Raw genomic sequence first — 19,184 nt, 5'->3', positions numbered from 1 at the left:
TCCCACGGTCGGGCCCCCGGTATACACGTGCGCACGCCGCCTCAACCCCGCAAAACTGTCCGTCGCTCGGGAAGAGTTTGCAGCCATGGAGCGCCTTGGCATTGTACAGTGCTCGAACAGTGCATGGGCCTCTCCGCTTCACATGGTGCCCAAATCGGACGGTCGGTGGCGGCCATGCGGAGATTTCCGCCGTTGAAATAATGCCACGGAGAATGACAGTTACCCCATCCCCCACATTCAGGATTTTTCCGCCAATCTCGCCGGGACCTCGACCGTGCGCGCCTAAGACGTTATCCCCTTCGGCTTGTTCGAGTTTTTGCGCATGCCGTTTGGCCTGAAAGGTGCCGCCCAGACCTTTCAGTGGCTGATGGACTCCGTTTTGTGTGGGCTGCCGTTCGTTTTTGTTTACCTGGACGATATTTTGGTGGCCAGCTGCTCGGCAAGCCAGCACGAGTCCCATCTGCGCCAGGTTTTCCAGCGTTTGGCAGCGCACGGCCTGATCATCAACCCTTCCAAGTGCCAGTTTGGGTTGCCTGTTCTGGATTTCCTCCGGCACCGCTGAGGGTGTGGTTCCGTTGCTTGACAGAGTCCAGGCCGTTTCAGTTTTCCAAAGCTTTAAATGACATTCTTCCTTCCCGCATCATTAAGGATGCTCTGACTACTATTGGACCCTGTATCTCAATTTTAATGAACGCTTCATTGTCATCAGGCTGTGTTCCGACTGCCTTCAAACACGCAGTCGTGCAACCTGATATTAATAAAAGCAACTCTGACGGCAACGCTCTTTCAAATTACAGGCCAATTTGTAAACTTAACTTCATGTCTAAGATTTTTAGAAAATATAGTTATCCAGCAACTACAGTCCTTCCTAGAGACGGTGTCAGTGACAAATTTCGATCTGGATTCAAACCTTGTCATAATACCGAGACAGCTTTATTGAGAGTTTTTAACCACTGATTCAGGGCACCCTGTGGCTCAAGTTTTATTAGATCTAACTTCTGCCTTCGATATGGTTGACCATAATATTCTCCTAATAAGGCTGGTGTCACGGACTGCCGGGGCAGACCGTGTGGAGTGAGTAGAGGACCCAAGAGCAGACAGAGGCGAGGGCACAAAACTGGACTTAACAGCAAAGTAACTGAGGGAAAACCTGAACATAGACTGGGAAACTATGACTCTACTGAGATTTAGACTATGACTAAACAATATACAAACTATGACTTACTATGGCTGGGAAACTCTGACAAGGGGTAGGGGAGATAACACTGACACTGAACACTAGTGATGGGACGTTCTGTATCGAGGCTTCGGAGCGTGTGTCGAGTAATGGAGGGGGCGTTTCCGCGAAGCGCGTATCGAGGCTTGCTTCATTTATGGGAGGAGCTGAAAATGATGACGTCCGAAGCCTCGCTGCCCGGCTGTACCACGTGACTGGTTCATGAAGCGGTTCGAACTTTGCCGCAAATAATCATTTTCCATACTGCCAGCATAAATATACACAGTATACTGCCATCACTACAATATACATGTTTTACACACTCCTTTTGTTGTTGACATTTACAGGCTGTGTGCAAAATGCCACACTCTTCAAATTCATGCCAGCTATTATTTTTACGTCCAGTAGGTGTCCTGCTAGAGCAAATGAAGCTTCATGAAGCTTCGCGTTGGGGTGAACCAATTGGATGAAAAGCTCCAGTGCTTCATGGGGCTTCATCTGCCCATCACTACTGAACACAGCAAGACTGAGGACTAAATACACACATGAGGTGATCAGAGGAAGTGGAGACACATGAGGACACAGCTGACACACATAACCTAATGACAGGACAGGGGACGTGAAACTAAATGCAATGAACAAAAAACAGAGGACTCTTTCAAAATAAAACAGGAAACATGATGAGACAGACCAAACAACATGGGCTTGACAACATGAGACGTGGAACGCAAAGGGCAAATGAGACTAAGATCCAGGGGAAGGGGAAATGAGGAGCTCCAATAAACAGAACTAAGGCTGAACAACTTAGGGGTTTAAGAGAGGTGGATGAGCTTAACCCAAACAATAAATGACAAAACACAAAGACTCAAGTTCTAACTAATGCAAAAACAAGAACTTAACATATCCCCATACTAAAAACAGAAATACACAATATATAATGAACTCAAAATGCTGGGTCACAGACCCACCCATGACAGCTGGAAGATGTAGTTGGCCTTAAAGGCAAAGTTCTTTTATGGTTTAAATCGTATCTAGCAGACAGATCCTTCTCTGTCACCATGGGGAAATACTCTTCCTCTTCTGCCCCGGTTAACTGTGGTGTGCCTCAGGGATCCGTATTAAGCCCTACGCTGTTCTCCTTGTACATGCTGCCCTTGGGACTCATCTTTAAAAAACATAACATATTCTACCACTGCTATGCGGTTGATATCCAAAGCTACCTTCCTCTAAACTTGGATGCCCCATCTCCTCTCTTGCCTTTGTTTGACTGTCTGCGAGAGGTTTAAAATTGGCTATCCCAGAATTATCTTGTCTTAAATGAAAGCAAAACAGAAATGATTATTTTTGATAGCCACATTCCCCAGGGCCAGCTAACCAATACACTGGGGTCTTTCACCAGCCACCTCTCTCCTTCTGCCAGAAATCTTTGAGTACTCCTGGATAGTTCTTTTAAATTAGAGAAGAAATCCACTGTGGTAAAAACTAGCTTTTAACAATCATGGCAAATTTTCAAAGCTAAGCCCTATTTACCACATAAAGAACTCAAAAAACTCATCCATGCCTTAATCACTTGCAGATTGGACTATTGCAACACTCTTTACCTGGGCCTCCAACTCTCCCTCCTTCAGCGCCTGCAATCAGTCCAAAATGCGGCAGCTGGCCTCTTAACCAGCTCTAGAAGACATGAGCACATCACCCCCATACTCCCTAACTTGCACTGGCTTCCTGTCAAATATCACACTGATTTCAAAATCCTTCTGCTCACTTTTAAAATTCTAAAAAACTTGGCCCCTAGCTACCTAACTGATCCCCTTGATCTGTACAACCCAAAGAGAGCACTAAGATCCTCCAGCCAACTGCTTCTAATGCAACTAAGGCCTCGTTTAAAAACCAGAGGTGACCGTGCTTTTGCCATTGCCACCCCTAGACTCTGGAATAATCTTCCAGTTGATATCTGTACATCGGAATCAATTCAATCATTCAAATCACGCTTAAAAACACACCTGTTCAACTTAGCTTTTGAAGCATATAAGTTCTACTTTCATTCTGCCTGCACTACACCATGTAATGTAATTTTAATTGTAACTGTACTATTTGTTAATTGTTCTACCCGCTTGGCGGTTTTATTGTGAAGCACTTTGATGTACACTAGTCTTTTAAATGTGCTATAGAAGGGGATGGATGGCAAGGGAAGTGTACAAAAATGGAAAACAGTTTCAGACAGTAGATGCCCTTCGCGTGGCCATCACCACTTGGAGAAATGTTCCCACTAATCTCATGGAAGCACTAGCGTCAAGCATTCCGCAATGAATTTTTGAAGTGATCAACAATAATAGTGGAACTATTCATTACTGAGTTCATGTTTGAAACTTTAATTTCTGTTTTAGAGGAGTTTACGGGGTTTTTTGAGGTGCGGTCCTAAACTTTTGATCAGCTGTAAAACAGTCTGTTTCTGTTGTTTTCAATAAATTACACGCTCCAAAAATGTTTTGTCTCATTCCCATTTCTTTTTGTTGCATGTTGAAGCTCTACTTGGAACCTTCTTAGGATCCAATCATGCAAAATTTGAGTTTTTGCCATTTTTCAAGTGGACTTAAACTTATTTTTCAAGTGGACTTTTGATCGGGACTGTATAAATCGTTACTACCATTTCAACTTGGTTGTCAGCACCGGAATAATCACTGCCAAGAGTAGAAATAACACTTGATTTTGTGTGGTTCATTCATTTGTCTAATATATTTTTGATTAATTTGTTGGTGATTGTAGAAGAGGTCTATCAATACAAGAAAACTTGTATGATTTCAGTCAGTATTTAAATAAATTCAATAGGACAAAGTTTTTTTAATGGAGTTTACTGGGGTTATAGTGACTTTATTCATTTATATAAAAAAATAACATTTTGCCACTGAACTTGGACTTAGAGAAAATACTTTCACACTGGCATTGAGGAGACAGAGGTGCAGCAAGCATGTGTAGGCCTTGCTTATAGATAAAAATAAGCAGAGTTTTATCCACACATCAAACATTTTTGTGAATTTAAAAACAAAGGATAATATCTGAAGTCCTTTGTGTTAAGAAAAACTCAAGTGTTTCACAATAAAACAAGAAATAAAAGCATGGCAACAATTAGGATTGTAACATGCATATAGTGTCTCAATATGTAAAATTTTCATTAAATCTTTGGTGGTCCCATAAAGCTTGTAGAGTTTCAGTTTATTCATCGTTGTGTTTGCCCGACATGACATCAGCGAGGCGCTGCCTGCATCCTGAACTCCTCAGGGGAATTGTTGAAACCCATCACACCCTCCAAGCTCGGCATTTTTCCAGGAACAGGTCTGAAGGTGAAGCGTTGGAGCAGAGATGCAAAGAAAAGGAAGAGCTCCATTTTGGCCAGGGGCTCACCGATACACACACGTTTACCTGTGGGAAACAGAAGTTTTTATCCTGCTAACCCTTGATATCAAATGTACTCTTAATGGAAACCTAATTACACGCCATAAAATTACCTGCTAAAAATGGCAAGAAAGCATCTCTTTTTTGAAATTTGCCCTCTGAGTCCAAGAAATGTTCAGGATTGAAGACATCTGGAGTCTCCCACTCATTCTTATCAAACAGCACAGATGAAAGTATTGTAGTAATAGCTGTGCCCTGAAATAGAGTTATTAGATGTTGTTATTAGCTATTTATAAATAATTGACACACTTATGAATTGAATTTCTGACTCAGTCTGGTAAATAATCCCTTACCTTAGGAATAAAGTATCCTCCCAGTGTAGAATCTTTACTGGCCATTTTTGGTAATCCCAGTGGAACAATATTTCCAACCCTCTGGGTCTCGTGGATAACAGCATCAGTGTAGGGCAGTTTGGGCCTATCGGTCAAGGTGGGCAGGCGAGACTGTCCGACTACTCTGTCTATCTCTGCCTGCACTTTCTCTGAAAGGGGAAACAGTAACAACTAAAAGTCATCACAATATGCCATATTATTAACTGAAGTAAAAGTGGTCCCAAATATTAAAAACAAATGTCAGCAGCAGGTTTGCTATAACAACAATTACCGATGCAGTATTTATATTTAATTGGTGTTGTGTGAAAATGAGGCTCTGAACCAACGATGTCTAATTTTTTTTGGGGGGAAATGCCTCGATGCCCCTCCGGTCTACACCTCCTTCATTTTCATCTTTGGAGACTACACAAGGAGAGTAGTTGGGAAATTGAAGGGGGATTGATTAATAAGGGACTAACCCTGTATTTCTGGGTAGTTGATCATAAATACTAGAGCCCAGCGTAGAGTGGTCGAAGATGTCTCTGTCCCAGCCTCAATCAGGTCAAGGGTACAAGCCAGAAGTGTTTCAGTATTAAAGCCAGCATGAGGATCCTCTTTTTTCTAATGTAACAGAAAAATACAGACATTATCCACAGTACTGGGCTCATTTAGGTAATTTACATTATTACCAGTTAATCTCATGATCATAAGGATTGTGTTTTTTGATTAATGGATTCATTTGGGTGGCTGAAGTCTCAGAATTTTTTAAAGACTTCTTTTGAATGCCAATAGGGATCTGCTAGTGGCCAGCAATGACATGAACATGATGAATTGTTATGGTTTACATGAACATATGCCCCCATGGCTATTGTTGCTTTTTTTGTTTTTGTTTTTTTAATAAAGTGAACATAACAGGATTCATTTTTGTGTTACCTTCTCCATCTCTGACAGATATGCATCAATGAAATCACGAGGGTCATCTGGGTTCCACTCTTCCTGGTGCTTTTCAATTTCTCTGTTCAAGAAAGTCATGATCTCCCTGTAGTTGGCATGGACAGTCTGGTGAGGTCCTGGCAGGTACTTCATCAAGCCAGGAAAGGCATCATACAGCTGATGAGGATGATAAACTCTATATAAAAGACCAACAAGAATATCATAAGCGATCATCACATTGTAGTTTAAACAACGAGCACCTGTGCCTGAGCTGAACCAGCAAGCAGAAGGGCATCATTGTCCAGCTCCAGAATTTTGCGAAAGCTGGGGTCACTGTATTCAAAGCGATGTCCGAAGACCACAGAGGAGATGATGTTACCCACTGCATTTGTCATGATGTAGTGGGGGTTGAATGGTCTACCTGTGAAGACGTCAAATTCTACTCAAATCAACAGAAATCCTGCTACAAAAATGATTTCAGTGCAGAGCAATCCCTTCAGTCATGTGAATTCCTGCAGCCTACTTGCCTTGCTCCTCCTTGAAAGCTTCACAAAGAAAGTTGCACTCCACTTCAATGCACTTCTCCAGTGACTTTTGGCCTTCTCCAAAGTAACGCAGGTGAGTGTTGGCAAACTTCCTCTGCTTCTTCCACAGATAACCGTTGCTCATAGATATCCCTTGGAGAATATTATATTAAGTTAATAATAAGGAAGCCTTTGCACGGATGTACATTTTGTAGGGGACTGAGTACAATGTGAGCCAAAACAAAATGAAGTTATCATTAAGGACTATGTGACAGGCAAGGCAAGACCCAGTTGCAAGACTCGGAGACAAAAGGGTAAACTAAAAGAGGCAGCTTTATTGCTGTAGCTTATACACTTGAAAATACAAAAAACTCAGGTGAAAAATAAAACTAGAAACTTAAGGAACTGATGAATTAGGAAACTAATGACATGGAATTCCAGAAGACAGCTAGAGAAGCCGACACCACAGAGAACAGAGGGAGACGCAGACAGTATGCACGCAGGAGGAGATTGGGGTAGAGTGGACACACCTGAAGAACACAGCTGAACAGAATCTGAAGATATGAAAGACTGGTGAGTAAAGGGAACAAAACACAGAGAGATGAACATGGAAAGATTAAGGGAGAAAACAAACAGAGAGGACTAAAGAAAGTATTAACTGGACACAAACAGAACAAACGTGAAGAAACCAGAATTGAAGAACTATAGTATAACTAATAAACCCATCCGCACAGGAAACTAACATACTCAGGAACTAGTTCATAATTATCTTATTATGAAATAATAAATAGGTCCAAAATGAAACTCAAAAACTGGGTCCAAGACCCAGGACTGTAACAGCACTAAAAAATAATTTCATTATATTTTTACATTTGATATGCTTTTTCAGGGTTTGTTTTGAGAATTGGGCCATACAGAGACGTGATATAATGAGGATGTACAGGTATTGATCATTTCTAGTTTGATGACAATCTAATACAGTTTAAGACTTGGGGAAGGAGGTTGGTACAGCAAAAAATATAGGCAATAGCACATGTTTACATGCACGTGTTTTAACTACTCACCTAAGCCCTTTAATATAACATGGAAAAGAGGGATGATTGGTCGATTAACAAAGTTGTCCAGCTGGTTGACAAGAGCCTCTTTGACCATTTTATATCCTGCAACAAACACTATCCTCTCACTGCCCCTCCTCAAACTGAACACGGGGCCGTACTTCTGAGCCAGCTGCATTTAGAAATAAATCAAGAGAAATGTTTCACAGTTGGCATTCCTTTAGAAGTAAAGACTTTTTGTCAGATTAAAAACCCTTCAAGTGGTAGACAATAACATAAACACAGTATTGAAAAGGATCTGAGCTGGAGTTACTAATAACTCCCTGAAACTTTTAAATGTTTTTAAAGTTGAAGTCCTGCTATTATCTGTTGTTTTTCCATGTGCGCATTATATTGGCCAGTGTACTACGTGTACACTAAATTGCACTGTAAGGATCTTCTCCTCCTCACCTCATGCATTGTTTTGTAGTCTACTCCAGTGAAGATATTTCCTAGCAGAGGCACAGCCCAGGGTCCTGGTGGAAAGTTGCGAGGCCTCCGGTTTCGTATTACATCACTTAAAATTAACAATACAAAACTGAGAAAAAACCAACTAGTAAAATTCATACAATCGAAGAAAGCTTGAAAAATCATGGTTGAAGTATCAGAAATCCCTCTGCAGAGAAGCAGTGCGGCCCAGCAAAGAGTGCTGTGGTATGTGTGGTGTTATCATCAGGCTGCAGAGTGCTCAGGAAAAAGAGGCCCCAAACATGTTACATAACACAAATGGACTCTTGGGAACTGTCGGAAGCTGGAATTTGAACTGTTTCAGCTGGCTGATGACTGTGAGCTTATGTGTTAAATGTTAACATAAATGAGACTATTACAAGGTAAATCAAACTTTGTTTGTTCGGGTTTTTTCAGAATTTTTTCACATCTGGAAAGTATGATATTTCACAGTTCACAATTATAAGGTGAAAGGTCATCTTGGGGTAGTCAGCTGGTAAAGCAAACAGTTATGAATGCTGGGGTTCTTGTAACTTCATTCATTTTTATTAAGAAATTATATTTTTGCCACTGTCTATTTGTCTTTTTGGAAATAATCTTTTTGGCTTTGGAGAAACCCTTTTTACATTGGCACTGAGGAAGCAGGGCTGCACAAGTATTCCACAGCAAGCCTGAATAGCTCAACACTCAAAATTCAGACATCACCACTGACACCATTCACCCTTAAAAAAACCCAGCCTTGATACCCTTGATAAGAAAACAACCTAGGGTTCTTTACATATGCTCTAAAGCCTCAGCACAGAGTTAACCATCACTAGTTCGAGGTTGCAATGAAAGACCAAATTGGCGGATGCTGCCAAATAGCCATGGGTTTTAGTTTCCTTAGGTCCTATTTAACATTCTAAGTTTGTCGTCATATTGTTTTCTGTTGGGTCTAAAGTCAGACCCCGCTGATCCCAGAACTTATTCCCGTGAAAGAAAAACAAGGCAACAGCGATCGATCGTTTTACTTGCAAGGGAGGCCTTGTCGGTATCTCAGCTCATCATAAATGACCTCGACGACGGCCCCCTCTCGCTCCCTTTTATTGACAACGTTCACACAATAAACAATAGTTTACAACACATACCTTCCCCCGTAACCCCCCTTGGTTACAAAGACAAGGCACTGGATGTGTGTGTGTGTGTTATGTGAGAATGTGCGTGTGTGTGTGTGTGTGTGTGTGTGTGTGTGTGTGTGTGTGTGTGTGTGTGTGTGTGTGTGTGTGTGTGACCCTGCTGATCAAAGGGTCATATAACATAAAAGCACAGCAGGAACATCCTTGGTCATAAAGAGGGTAGTCTCCCCCACACCCTAGATGGTTCACCCTAGATAACACAGTGAAGCCATACAAAGGGGAGGAAGTTTGCCAACATCAAACAAGGGTGTTCCTGTGATAAAAACACTATCACCCCCCCTCCCAGAATCTTAAGGATCTGGGGAGGGGAGGACAGAAAGAATACTTTAAAACTATGTACAAATGGTAAACATAAAAATGACAAACATTTAATATTTCAACTTAACATTTTCCTTTTCTTTTGTGGTACATACCATCAGTCTAAGCGGCTTTGTTATATATGGCGTTATTTTTGTGCCATTGTTCTCAGTGCAAGTAAAGAAATTTTGAGCACACGTAAAAAAAATTTTGAGCGCATGTAAAAACCATTTGCAGATGCACAAAAATAACGCCATAGTTATAAGTAGTGATGGCCAAATGAAGCTTTCCGAAGCACTGAAGCTTGTATTGAAAAACGGTTCATTACTCGAAGCTTTTCAACACAGTCCTCTCCGGTGACATCTGGTGGTGAAAATTTTGAAGAGCAGCTTGAATCTGCAAAATAAAACGGACTGCTCAATTATCACTGCTCACTCAAGAGTGGAGTTCTCTCTGATATTGGGCCACCGTTCCGTTGCTTTGAACATGTAATTGGTTTTGTTTTCTCGATTGGGGGGCTGAAAAAAATGTAATGCGTATTTGCGTAATACATTTTGATCAATAAACTTTCCCTATTTAAACATGCACTATGGTGTGGCCTTTCTTTGCTCATAACTCCTTGATGTTGGTAAATACAATAAGTGAGCAATATATATAATATACATATGAGAATGCACAGCACATTATGGAGTATGCCCCTGCTGTGAAGTCCTGCCTCCATCTACTTGTCGTTTAATCACTGGACAGCTGGACAGGTTCATACAAAATATTAGATGAGGCCAATTGTCCTATACATATTTTTGACTTAGGGGTGGGATTGATTGTGAACTGGAAAGGGAAAATGCTTAGGGAGCTGAGTACGGCTGCATCGTCACTGATTTGTAGAATCATTTTTGATTCGATACAGGATCCGATTCAATTTGATTGGAATCTGGAAAGTTTTGCCTCAGTCAGAAATATTACAATTCTGATCATTTAACAGTATATATCCATAATTTCGTATCTATTAAAAGAAAGCTGACACATGTGAGACTTAATTAGAGATGTAAACAGAGAGTTATGAAACCTGCAGCTGCAGAAGCCAGCGGGAAAAAAGAGGCAAACACAGCGCGGACCCGACGACGCACCAAAATCTGACTCTGACGCGTCGGGTCCGCGCTCTGTGTTCACGTTTGTATGCAGAATCCGTAAACCTGCTCCCAGGTACTGTTTTAGCTGCATGGTGTTTGACGACATGTTGTGAGGTTTAACCTGAGATGCTGGCGTTTCAGGCATAATAACGTTAATTTACAAATCGACACGGGATTTTAATGAATCAATATCACTTTATTCAATTTAGCATGGATTGTAATCAGAAAGGCGATAATCAAAACCCACCCCTAATCAAGAACTTGCAAAGTAAAAACATGATCAATGTAAGGTAGCCCTTTTGTTATTTACAGTTAACAAGAGGATTAGTGTTACTGTGCGCTGGCTGAGTCTGTTTCTTTTCTTAGAAATAGTTTCTCCTGCCCTGGAGAAAATCCACTTGCATGGAACAGAAGAGGCTGTGGAGTGCAGGAACCACACTGCAAGCTGGTAGATATGCAGGTATTCCTGGGTCCTGCAGACTATCACCTAAAAACAATAAACAAAATGATTTTCTAAACTGTAGCAATGTAATGTACGTATAGTGTCAAATACATTGTTGTAGTCTTCATTAGCTTTAATTCACATGGAAGTGTTCCTAAAGTCATATGCTGTAATGATATTTACATTATGAAAACATGATTTTGGACATTTCAAGTTTTTCACTTCGGCAGATAAAATGAATTGAGCAAAATCAACTCAAAATATTCCCACACGCCAGAACGTCCTCTCTTCCTCGCTGGCTCCATATCTGTCAGTGGAATGATCACCTCTTCGCTCTCTGTCACCATCAACACACTCCACGAATCCCGTGGATGATTCACTTCCTTATATCCGTTTGAATCAGGTACCGAAGCAGTTACGTGCGTAATGAAGCTTCGGACGTCACTGGTCACGTGACTTTTGCCAAACGAAGCAAGCCTCGACACAGTGCTTCTGAACCAGTGTGTTGTTTTTTTCGACACACGCTCCGGAGCGTCAGCTTCAAGCGGGCCATCACTAGTTATAAGCATTTGTGAATAAATTGGACATCAGGTGAAGATAATTCCTGTCTTCAAGTGTTCTTCCTTCACTGCATCAGTATCCCTCTTACAGGGAGCCACAGTGTATGCCACAAGGAACCTTCTGCCGGATGTAGCTAAGAAATACAGACCCAGAGGGAAGCTGTCATGTTTCGGCTGTGTGGCAGGCAGGAGAGGACCCAAACGCAAACTCACAGAGACAAAAGGTAAACTCAAAAAACACAGCTTTATTGCTGGCGTGAAGTGGGACACGAAAAACAATACAAAATAAACTAAACTGGGAAAACTAAAGCACAAAGAGCCACAGGGAAAACTCACACAGCTATGATGGAGACTACGACACTGACAAAGAGAAACACAGGGCTTAAATACACAGAGGGATAACGAGGGAATGAGACACAGAAGGAGGGCACAGCTGGGAGTAATCAGGACTGGACGAGACAGAGACGCAAAGCTAGAAACACTCACATGAGGCATGGACCTTCAAAGTAAAACAGGAAGTATCACACAGAGACGCGAACTAGACACAGTGGAGACAACAACTAAGAAACAGAGACAAACCATAAGGCAGAGGTCTAAGAACCAAAATACACAGAGGGAAATACTCAGCTTTGAACACAAGAGACTAGACTAGAGGGAGTAACAAAAGACCAACCATGAGAACATAATGCACAATGCAGGGTGACAGAAAACAAGAAACTCAAACATGCAAAGACACACAATAAACAGAACAGAGGGGGCACAGAGAGACATGAAGGGCAGGGGAGACTTAACATGGGTTGAAACACAAGGGGGAACTAATAAGCAAATGAACATAGGAGGCCTAATGAGCTAAACATACTATAAACATCAAAATGAACTAGAACTCAAAACACTGGGTCCTAAGACCCAGGATCGTGACAGAAGCTGCTTTGCCCGCCCAAGAAAGACTCTTCAACAATATGAAAGAAATGAAAGAAACTGATTTAAATAAGTTTTTAAAGCTCACCACACCAACTCATATTTTTTCCTTTTCAACCAGAGCAAAACAACTCCTTTAACTCTCACCCACTTCAACTGTGCAAACAGGGAACTCAAGGTCCAAAGCAGTTTGGGCATGAAGTTTAACTGGATATTGAAAAGCATTTATAGTCTTACTGAGCACTCAAAGCATTTCAGTATGTTTAAAGTGTTTCACTTTATGGTGTCTTGTCACTATTCTCTCCTTTTTTTTTTTTTTTTAAATGACATCAGAAACAGCAGTATGCGACATTACGTGATGGCAGAGCTTCAGTTCATCCTTTGTCATTTTTTTTTTTTTTTTTTTTTTTTTTTTTTTATAAATAGGACAGGGGGAATGAATGAGAGAAAGAGGGGGAGAGAAAGAAAGAAAACCAAAGGGGAGAAGAGACGGTGAGAGGGGGGGGGAAGAGAGAGAAAGAAAAAAAAAAGAACTCCTGGGTCACCTGTATGGAGAAAAAACAAACAAACAAAAAAAACAAACAGAGGAGACAGCAAACAACAAAGAGCAACATAATAATAGAGAAAACAAAGCACCATCACAATAAACTAGCTAGTCATAGATATCAATATTTACTAAATAATAAACGATATTGTGCAGCACGCAAGATAGACAGCGCACAGTGTGCTTTGAGGCAGCAGCCAAGAAAGCTTTAGTCCGCGTCTGTGAATACCCATGTGTGCATACCTGTGTGGATCAGCATGCTTGCATTCACTATTCTCTCCTAAAGCCTGTAAGAGTTATTTAGTCATGACCCAAAGACACGCTGTGATGTATTTGTAACAGAAAATAATTTTACATTTAAAGGAATAAGACTCATTTTAAATTTGCTCAGTAAATTGATTCTGGCAGCCATTTTTAGAATTAATTCTGCTGTGAATTCTAGCATTCACATACTAGATTCTATACTAGATTTGTATTCAGTATTACACAATCACTTATCTATCTGTTGATAGGTAACATGTAATCTTTTGCAGTCCAGAGAAATTTGTTTTATCATGAAAGGAAATTGCATTTCTAATAGTTGTAAAAAGATGCAAAGTTCACAGAACAGTTTGATTGGCAAAGAATTGTAAAGTCTAATAGATAAAAATAGGTAAAAAGGGCAGTTTTATCCACATGTCATCAAACTTTCTTTTTGTTAATTTAATTTCAATACAGCATATATTTAAAGAATTTGCCTTATTATAGATAAAGTTACTATTAGCTTATGGCATCATGTGGCACCTAATTTTCAGTCAGTTGCTATAATGCATGCACATTATTTTTTCAAGGTTGTCTAACCATTATTATGTATTATGTAAGCAAACTTTATTGTTTTATATAGCACTTTTCACAGAAAAAACTCAAAGTGCTTCACAGTAAAAGACAAGAAATAAAAGTACAACAACAGTTAGCACTGTGACATGCACATTGTGTCTTACTATGTGAAATGTTCGTAAAATGTTTTACAGAGAATATTTTCTGTGTTTCTAGTATGCTTTTTCTGTATGCTGTGATTTGGTGATCCCATAAAGCTTGTGGAGTTTCAGTTTATTCATCTTTGTGTTTGCATGGCATGACCTCAGCGAGGCACTGCCAGCATCCTGAACTCCTCGGGAGAGTAGGTGAAGCCCATCACACCCTCCAAGCTGGGCATTTCTCCAGGAACAGGTCTGAAGGTGAAGCGTTGGAGCAGAGATGCAAAGAAAAGGAAGAGCTGCATTTTGGCCAGGGGCTCACCGATACACACACGTTTACCTGTGGGAAACAGAAGTATTTATCCTGCTGTTCATTTTGCTATCAAATGTACTCTTAATGGAAACCTAATTACACGCTATAAAATTACCTGCTGAAAATGGCAAGAAGGCATCTCTTCTTCGAAATTTGCCCTCTGAGTCCAGGAAATGTTCAGGATTGAAGACATCTGGAGTCTCCCACTCATTCTTATCAAACAGCACAGATGAAAGTATTGTAGTAATAGCTGTGCCCTGAAACAGTGTTATCAGATGTTGTTATTAGCTATTTATAAATAATTGAAAGACATATGAAACGAATGTTAATTTCTGGCTCAGTCTGGTAAATAATCCCTTACTTTAGGAATGAAGTATCCTCCCAGTGTAGAATCTTTACTGGCCATTTTTGGGAATCCCAATGGAACAATATTTCCAAACCTTTGGGTCTCGTGGATAACAGCATCAGTGTAGGGTAGGTTGGGTCTGTCGGCCAAGGTGGGCAGGCGAGACTGTCCGACCACTCTGTCTATCTCTGCCTGGACTTTTTCTGAAAGGGGAAACAGTAACGACTAAAACAGACAACTTAATAACCATCATAGTCAGACTGGCCTAAAATCTATATTCTTCAGGCTGTTCTCATTTTTCTTGTTTGTGCCTGCCCATCTGTCCCCCCTCATCCTGCTTGTGACCTAAAATCTCATGACAATACACCAATGGTTTACAATTCTTAAAATGCATTTGACAGACAGAAAAAAGGGAGTTCTCTCCTTTGGAGTTACAGTCAAGGATGCAAAGGCGTATCCATTATGAAAGTGGCCCACCTAGAATTTAACCCACAAATTCTTCTTGGAGGAGGAAACCATCCTTTATTTGCTTTCAGCTGTTTAAGATTCTCAAGCTTTTTGACCTTCACTTTTTCTTCATGCGATGTTAAAGGAGAGTTGAAAGCAGGGATTGAAGATATGCAATCTGGGATGTGAGAAAGGGGGATAGAGTAATAAGTTACCAACCCTGTATTTCTGGGTAGTTCATCATAAATACTAGAGCCCAGCGTAGAGTGGTGGAAGCTGTCTCTGTCCCAGCCTCAATCAGATCAAGGGTACAAACCAGAAGCGTTTCAATATTAAAGCCAGCACGAGGATCCTCTTTTTTCTAATGTAACAGAAAAATACAGACATTATCCACAGTACTGGGTTCATTTAGGCAATTTACTTTATTACTAGTTAATCTCATGATCATAAGGATTGTGTTTTTTGATTAACTGATTCATTTGGGTGGCTGAAGTCTCAGAAACTTTTGAAGGACTTCTTTTGAATCTAAACACAGTTCTGGCACATTACAAATGTGACCTATTAGTGGCCGGTATAGACAATTGTCATGGTTTACATGAACACATGCTTATTGTTTCAATTAATTTTTTAAAATCTAACAGAATAGTATTCATATGCTTCACTAGAAATGTTTTTGTGTTACCTTCTCCATCTCTGACAGATATGCATCAATGAAATCACGAGGGTCATCTGGGTTCCACTCTTCCTGGTGCTTTTCAATTTCTCTGTTTAAGAAAGCCACAATCTCCCTGTAGTTGGCATGGACAGTCTGGTGAGGTCCTGGCAGGTACTTCATCAAGCCAGGAAAGGCATCATACAGCTGGTGAGGATGATAAACTCTTAGTAAAAGACCAACAACAACATCGCAAATGATCATCACATGGTAGTTTAAACAACGAGTACCTGCGTCTGAGCTGAACCAGCAAGCACAACGGCATCATTGTCCAGCTCCAGAATTTTGCGAAAGCTCGGGTCACTGTATTCAAAGCGATGTCCGAAGACCACAGAGGAGATGATGTTACCCACTGCATTTGTTACGATGTAGTGGGGGTTGAATGGTCTACCTGTGAAGATGTCAAATTCTACTCAAGTCAAGAGAAATCCTGCTACAAAAATGATTTCAGTGCAGAGCAATCACTTGAGTCATGTGAATTCCTGCAGCCTACTTGCCTTGCTCCTCCTTGAAAGCTTCACAAAGGAAACTGCACTCCACTTCAATGCACTTCTCCAGTGACTTTTGGCCTTCTCCAAAGTAACGCAGGTGAGTGTTGGCAAACTTCCTCTGCTTCTTCCACAGGTAACCGTTGCTCAGCGCTATACCTATTAGAATATTATATTAAGTTAATAACAAGGAAGTCTCTGCATTAATGTACATCTTGTAGGGCACAGGGTAAAATGTTTTTGGACTGTGAGAGGAAACATGGGAGCTAATAAAGCCCATGCAGATACAGGGAGAACATGCACACTTCACAAAGAAAATCATCAACTACCAAATTCACTGCAGTGAATCAACCCAAGGCGTTCTTGCTGTGTGTAATGTGTCTAATGGAGAACACATTAAAATATGTACCTAAAGTTTCTAGAAAGTATATGTGATAGCACATGCTTTCGTGCACGTGTTTTAACTACTCACCAATGCCCTTGAATATAACATGGAAAAGAGGGACGATTGGTCGATCAACAAAGTTGTCCAGGTGGCTGACAAGAGCCTCTTTGACCATTTTATATCCTGCAACAAACACCATCCTCTCACTGCCCCTCCTCAAACTGAACACGGGGCCGTACTTCTGAGCCAGCTGCATTTAGAAATAAATCAAGAGAAATGTTTCACAGTTGGTATTCCTTTAGAAGACCTGAACTCTTCCACGGCATACATTTTTAATTTCTCTTTGATATTTGGGCTGAATGGGACCAGATGAATGTAAAAACAAAGAATTACCAGATTTTTTTTTTTACCTGATTTTTGTTTCTAAGAAAAATGAGAGCCACATATAAGGATATTTGTTTAAAATTTCGATAGAACAGTAGCAGTATAATGTCCTTGTAAGTGGATCTCAGGCCCTTGGAGAGCAAAATTGAGTATTTTGGTCTAAATAACCCAAAATGTGAAGTCCACATATATGGATGCCAGGTCCTAGGAGGTTAAAGTTGAAGTCTTGTTATTATCTGTTGTTATTCATCGTGCACATTATATTTGCCAGCCTACTGTATGTAAACCAAGTTGCACTGTAAGGATCTTCTCCTCCTCACCTCATGCATTGTTTTGTAGTCTACTCCAGTGAAGACATTTCCTAGCAGAGGCACAGCCCAGGGTCCTGGTGGAAAGTTGCGAGGCCTCCGGTTTCGTATTACATCACTTAAAATTAACAATACAAAACTGAGCAAAAACCAACTAGTAAAATTCATACAATCGAAGAAAGCTTGAAAAATCATGGTTGAAGTATCAGAAATCCCTCTGCAGGAGAAGCAGTGCGGCCCAGCAAAGAGTGCTGTGGTATGTGTGGTGTTATCATCAGGCTGCAGAGTGCTCAGGAAAAAGAGGCCCCAAACATGTTACATAACACAAATGGACTCTTGGGAACTGTCGGAAGCTGGAATTTGAACTGTTTCAGCTGAGTGATGACTGTGAGCTTGTGTGTTAAACATAGATGCGTAAAAGATATATTATTAGTTTTTTTTTTGGTTTCACAATAACTTATTTTGTGGTGTATTTTCAAAATGCTTCACACTTGAAAAATGTCAGTATTACACAGTTTACAATTATGAAGTGAAAGGTAATGCGGGGGTGGCCATCTGGTAAGATAAACAATTCAGGCAGGAAGTAGTAATGAGGAAAGAGGCAAAACTCTTCCAAAGTTCATTCAGGAACAGCTCAACTAACAGCTCAAAGAATACAAAAGCTCTGCTTCAGTGAGTACTGAGACTGAAAACCCAGCAGTGCTCGATGGGGAGTCAACATATGGAGGAAACAGATTAGATGATCCATTAAAGGCTCGGTAATTCTCATATGTTGTATTTGTTCTCCTCCACCCTGCAAATCCATGCACACAGTGTCACATTGTTTACTGTGTCTCCAGAGAGTTCAGGACAAAAATGCTCGGGCAGACATTCTCCGTCTGACTGTGCTCTCTACTTAAAACACTACGCTCTAGTTACACAATCAACAAGTGATGGTGTAAGTTACATAAAACTGTGCATTTGTGCGCATGCGTGTAATTTGAAGCGCTGATGTGAGGAAACTCTTTCTGGATGTGGACAGTAAAAAGCAAACTTCCTTATTCTGATGAGATTAGTCGGATGTGGCACTTCAGTAATGCGATGCTAGAATAGATATCTTTGCTTTACTTTAGTAGTTGCCTGATAAACTATTCCCTTGATTGTATTAAAATGTTGCAAATAAGAGAACTCAGTGTTATTGACTCTAATCATTCAGGTAAATAAATCCTAAAAGCTTGATTCTGTTCATCTGGACGTAATGGGAGAAACGTTTCGTCACTCATTCAAGTGATTTCTTAAGTCTCCGCTGACTGCAGGTTTCCCCAACATTATAAACAGTACATTTGCACAATGACTGAAACTAGCACCACTGAATGAATGGGCTGAACAGAGAACAGAATCAACCTTTTGGGTATTACTGACTTTAAACTCAATCCCCCTGTTATTTTTTTCACATTAAAACCATAATAAATTAAAATTGATCTGCATTTACTAAGTCTATGCATTTGATATGTTTTCTAAGTTCTATTGCAGGGGTGTCAAACTCAATTGCACATGGGGCCAAAACTCAAGGCACACTTTAGGTTGCAGGCTAAACAATATAAACATTTATTGAACACACTAAAACAATGTTTTTTAGACATAAATATGAATAAAAACAGAAAGGAATATTATTCCAGATTAAATAAACTTAAAAAAAAACAACAACTTTAACTTTAAATATTTTGCTCTTCATAAAAATATATCCTGTCAAAATTGTGCAAGTTAGAAATATGAACATGCAGCCAAAAACCCCAGAAAAAATAAATGAAAGCATACACAA

At 40.4% G+C, this 19,184-nt stretch overlaps 2 protein-coding genes across 4 annotated transcripts; both read right to left on the bottom strand.

Annotated features, from left to right (window-relative positions):
- Positions 1–4,033: 4,033 nt before the first annotated feature.
- On the bottom strand, positions 4,034–8,210 carry LOC101479165 (cytochrome P450 2J2). 2 transcript variants are annotated; one of them, XM_076879814.1, is made up of 9 exons: positions 7,943–8,210; positions 7,502–7,664; positions 6,437–6,590; positions 6,174–6,330; positions 5,914–6,090; positions 5,460–5,601; positions 4,963–5,150; positions 4,723–4,864; positions 4,034–4,636 (listed from the first exon to the last, which is right to left on the bottom strand). In XM_076879814.1, exons 1-9 carry the CDS (start codon positions 8,123–8,125, stop codon positions 4,461–4,463), a joined length of 1,482 nt encoding a protein of 493 aa, XP_076735929.1. In that variant the 5' UTR covers positions 8,126–8,210; the 3' UTR covers positions 4,034–4,460. The 2 variants fall into 2 exon arrangements, with proteins under 2 accessions (XP_076735929.1, XP_076735930.1); XM_076879815.1 differs by lacking the exon at positions 7,502–7,664 and having other exon boundaries at positions 7,943–8,033.
- A 4,669-nt stretch (positions 8,211–12,879) lies between these two features.
- On the bottom strand, positions 12,880–17,676 carry LOC101485093 (cytochrome P450 2J2). 2 transcript variants are annotated; one of them, XM_076879812.1, is made up of 9 exons: positions 17,396–17,676; positions 16,779–16,941; positions 16,312–16,465; positions 16,049–16,205; positions 15,789–15,965; positions 15,326–15,467; positions 14,675–14,862; positions 14,429–14,570; positions 12,880–14,340 (listed from the first exon to the last, which is right to left on the bottom strand). In XM_076879812.1, the coding sequence occupies exons 1-9, from the start codon at positions 17,576–17,578 to the stop codon at positions 14,165–14,167; spliced, it is 1,482 nt and encodes a 493-aa protein (XP_076735927.1). In that variant the 5' UTR covers positions 17,579–17,676; the 3' UTR covers positions 12,880–14,164. The 2 variants fall into 2 exon arrangements, with proteins under 2 accessions (XP_076735927.1, XP_076735928.1); XM_076879813.1 differs by having other exon boundaries at positions 15,326–15,398.
- Between the last annotated feature and the right edge of the window lie 1,508 nt (positions 17,677–19,184).

The sequence above is a fragment of the Maylandia zebra genome, linkage group LG23 (genome assembly GCF_041146795.1).
Source record: "Maylandia zebra isolate NMK-2024a linkage group LG23, Mzebra_GT3a, whole genome shotgun sequence".
NCBI classification, from domain to species: Eukaryota; Metazoa; Chordata; class Actinopteri; order Cichliformes; family Cichlidae; genus Maylandia; species Maylandia zebra.
This window is presented reverse-complemented; position numbering and strand designations above follow the sequence as displayed.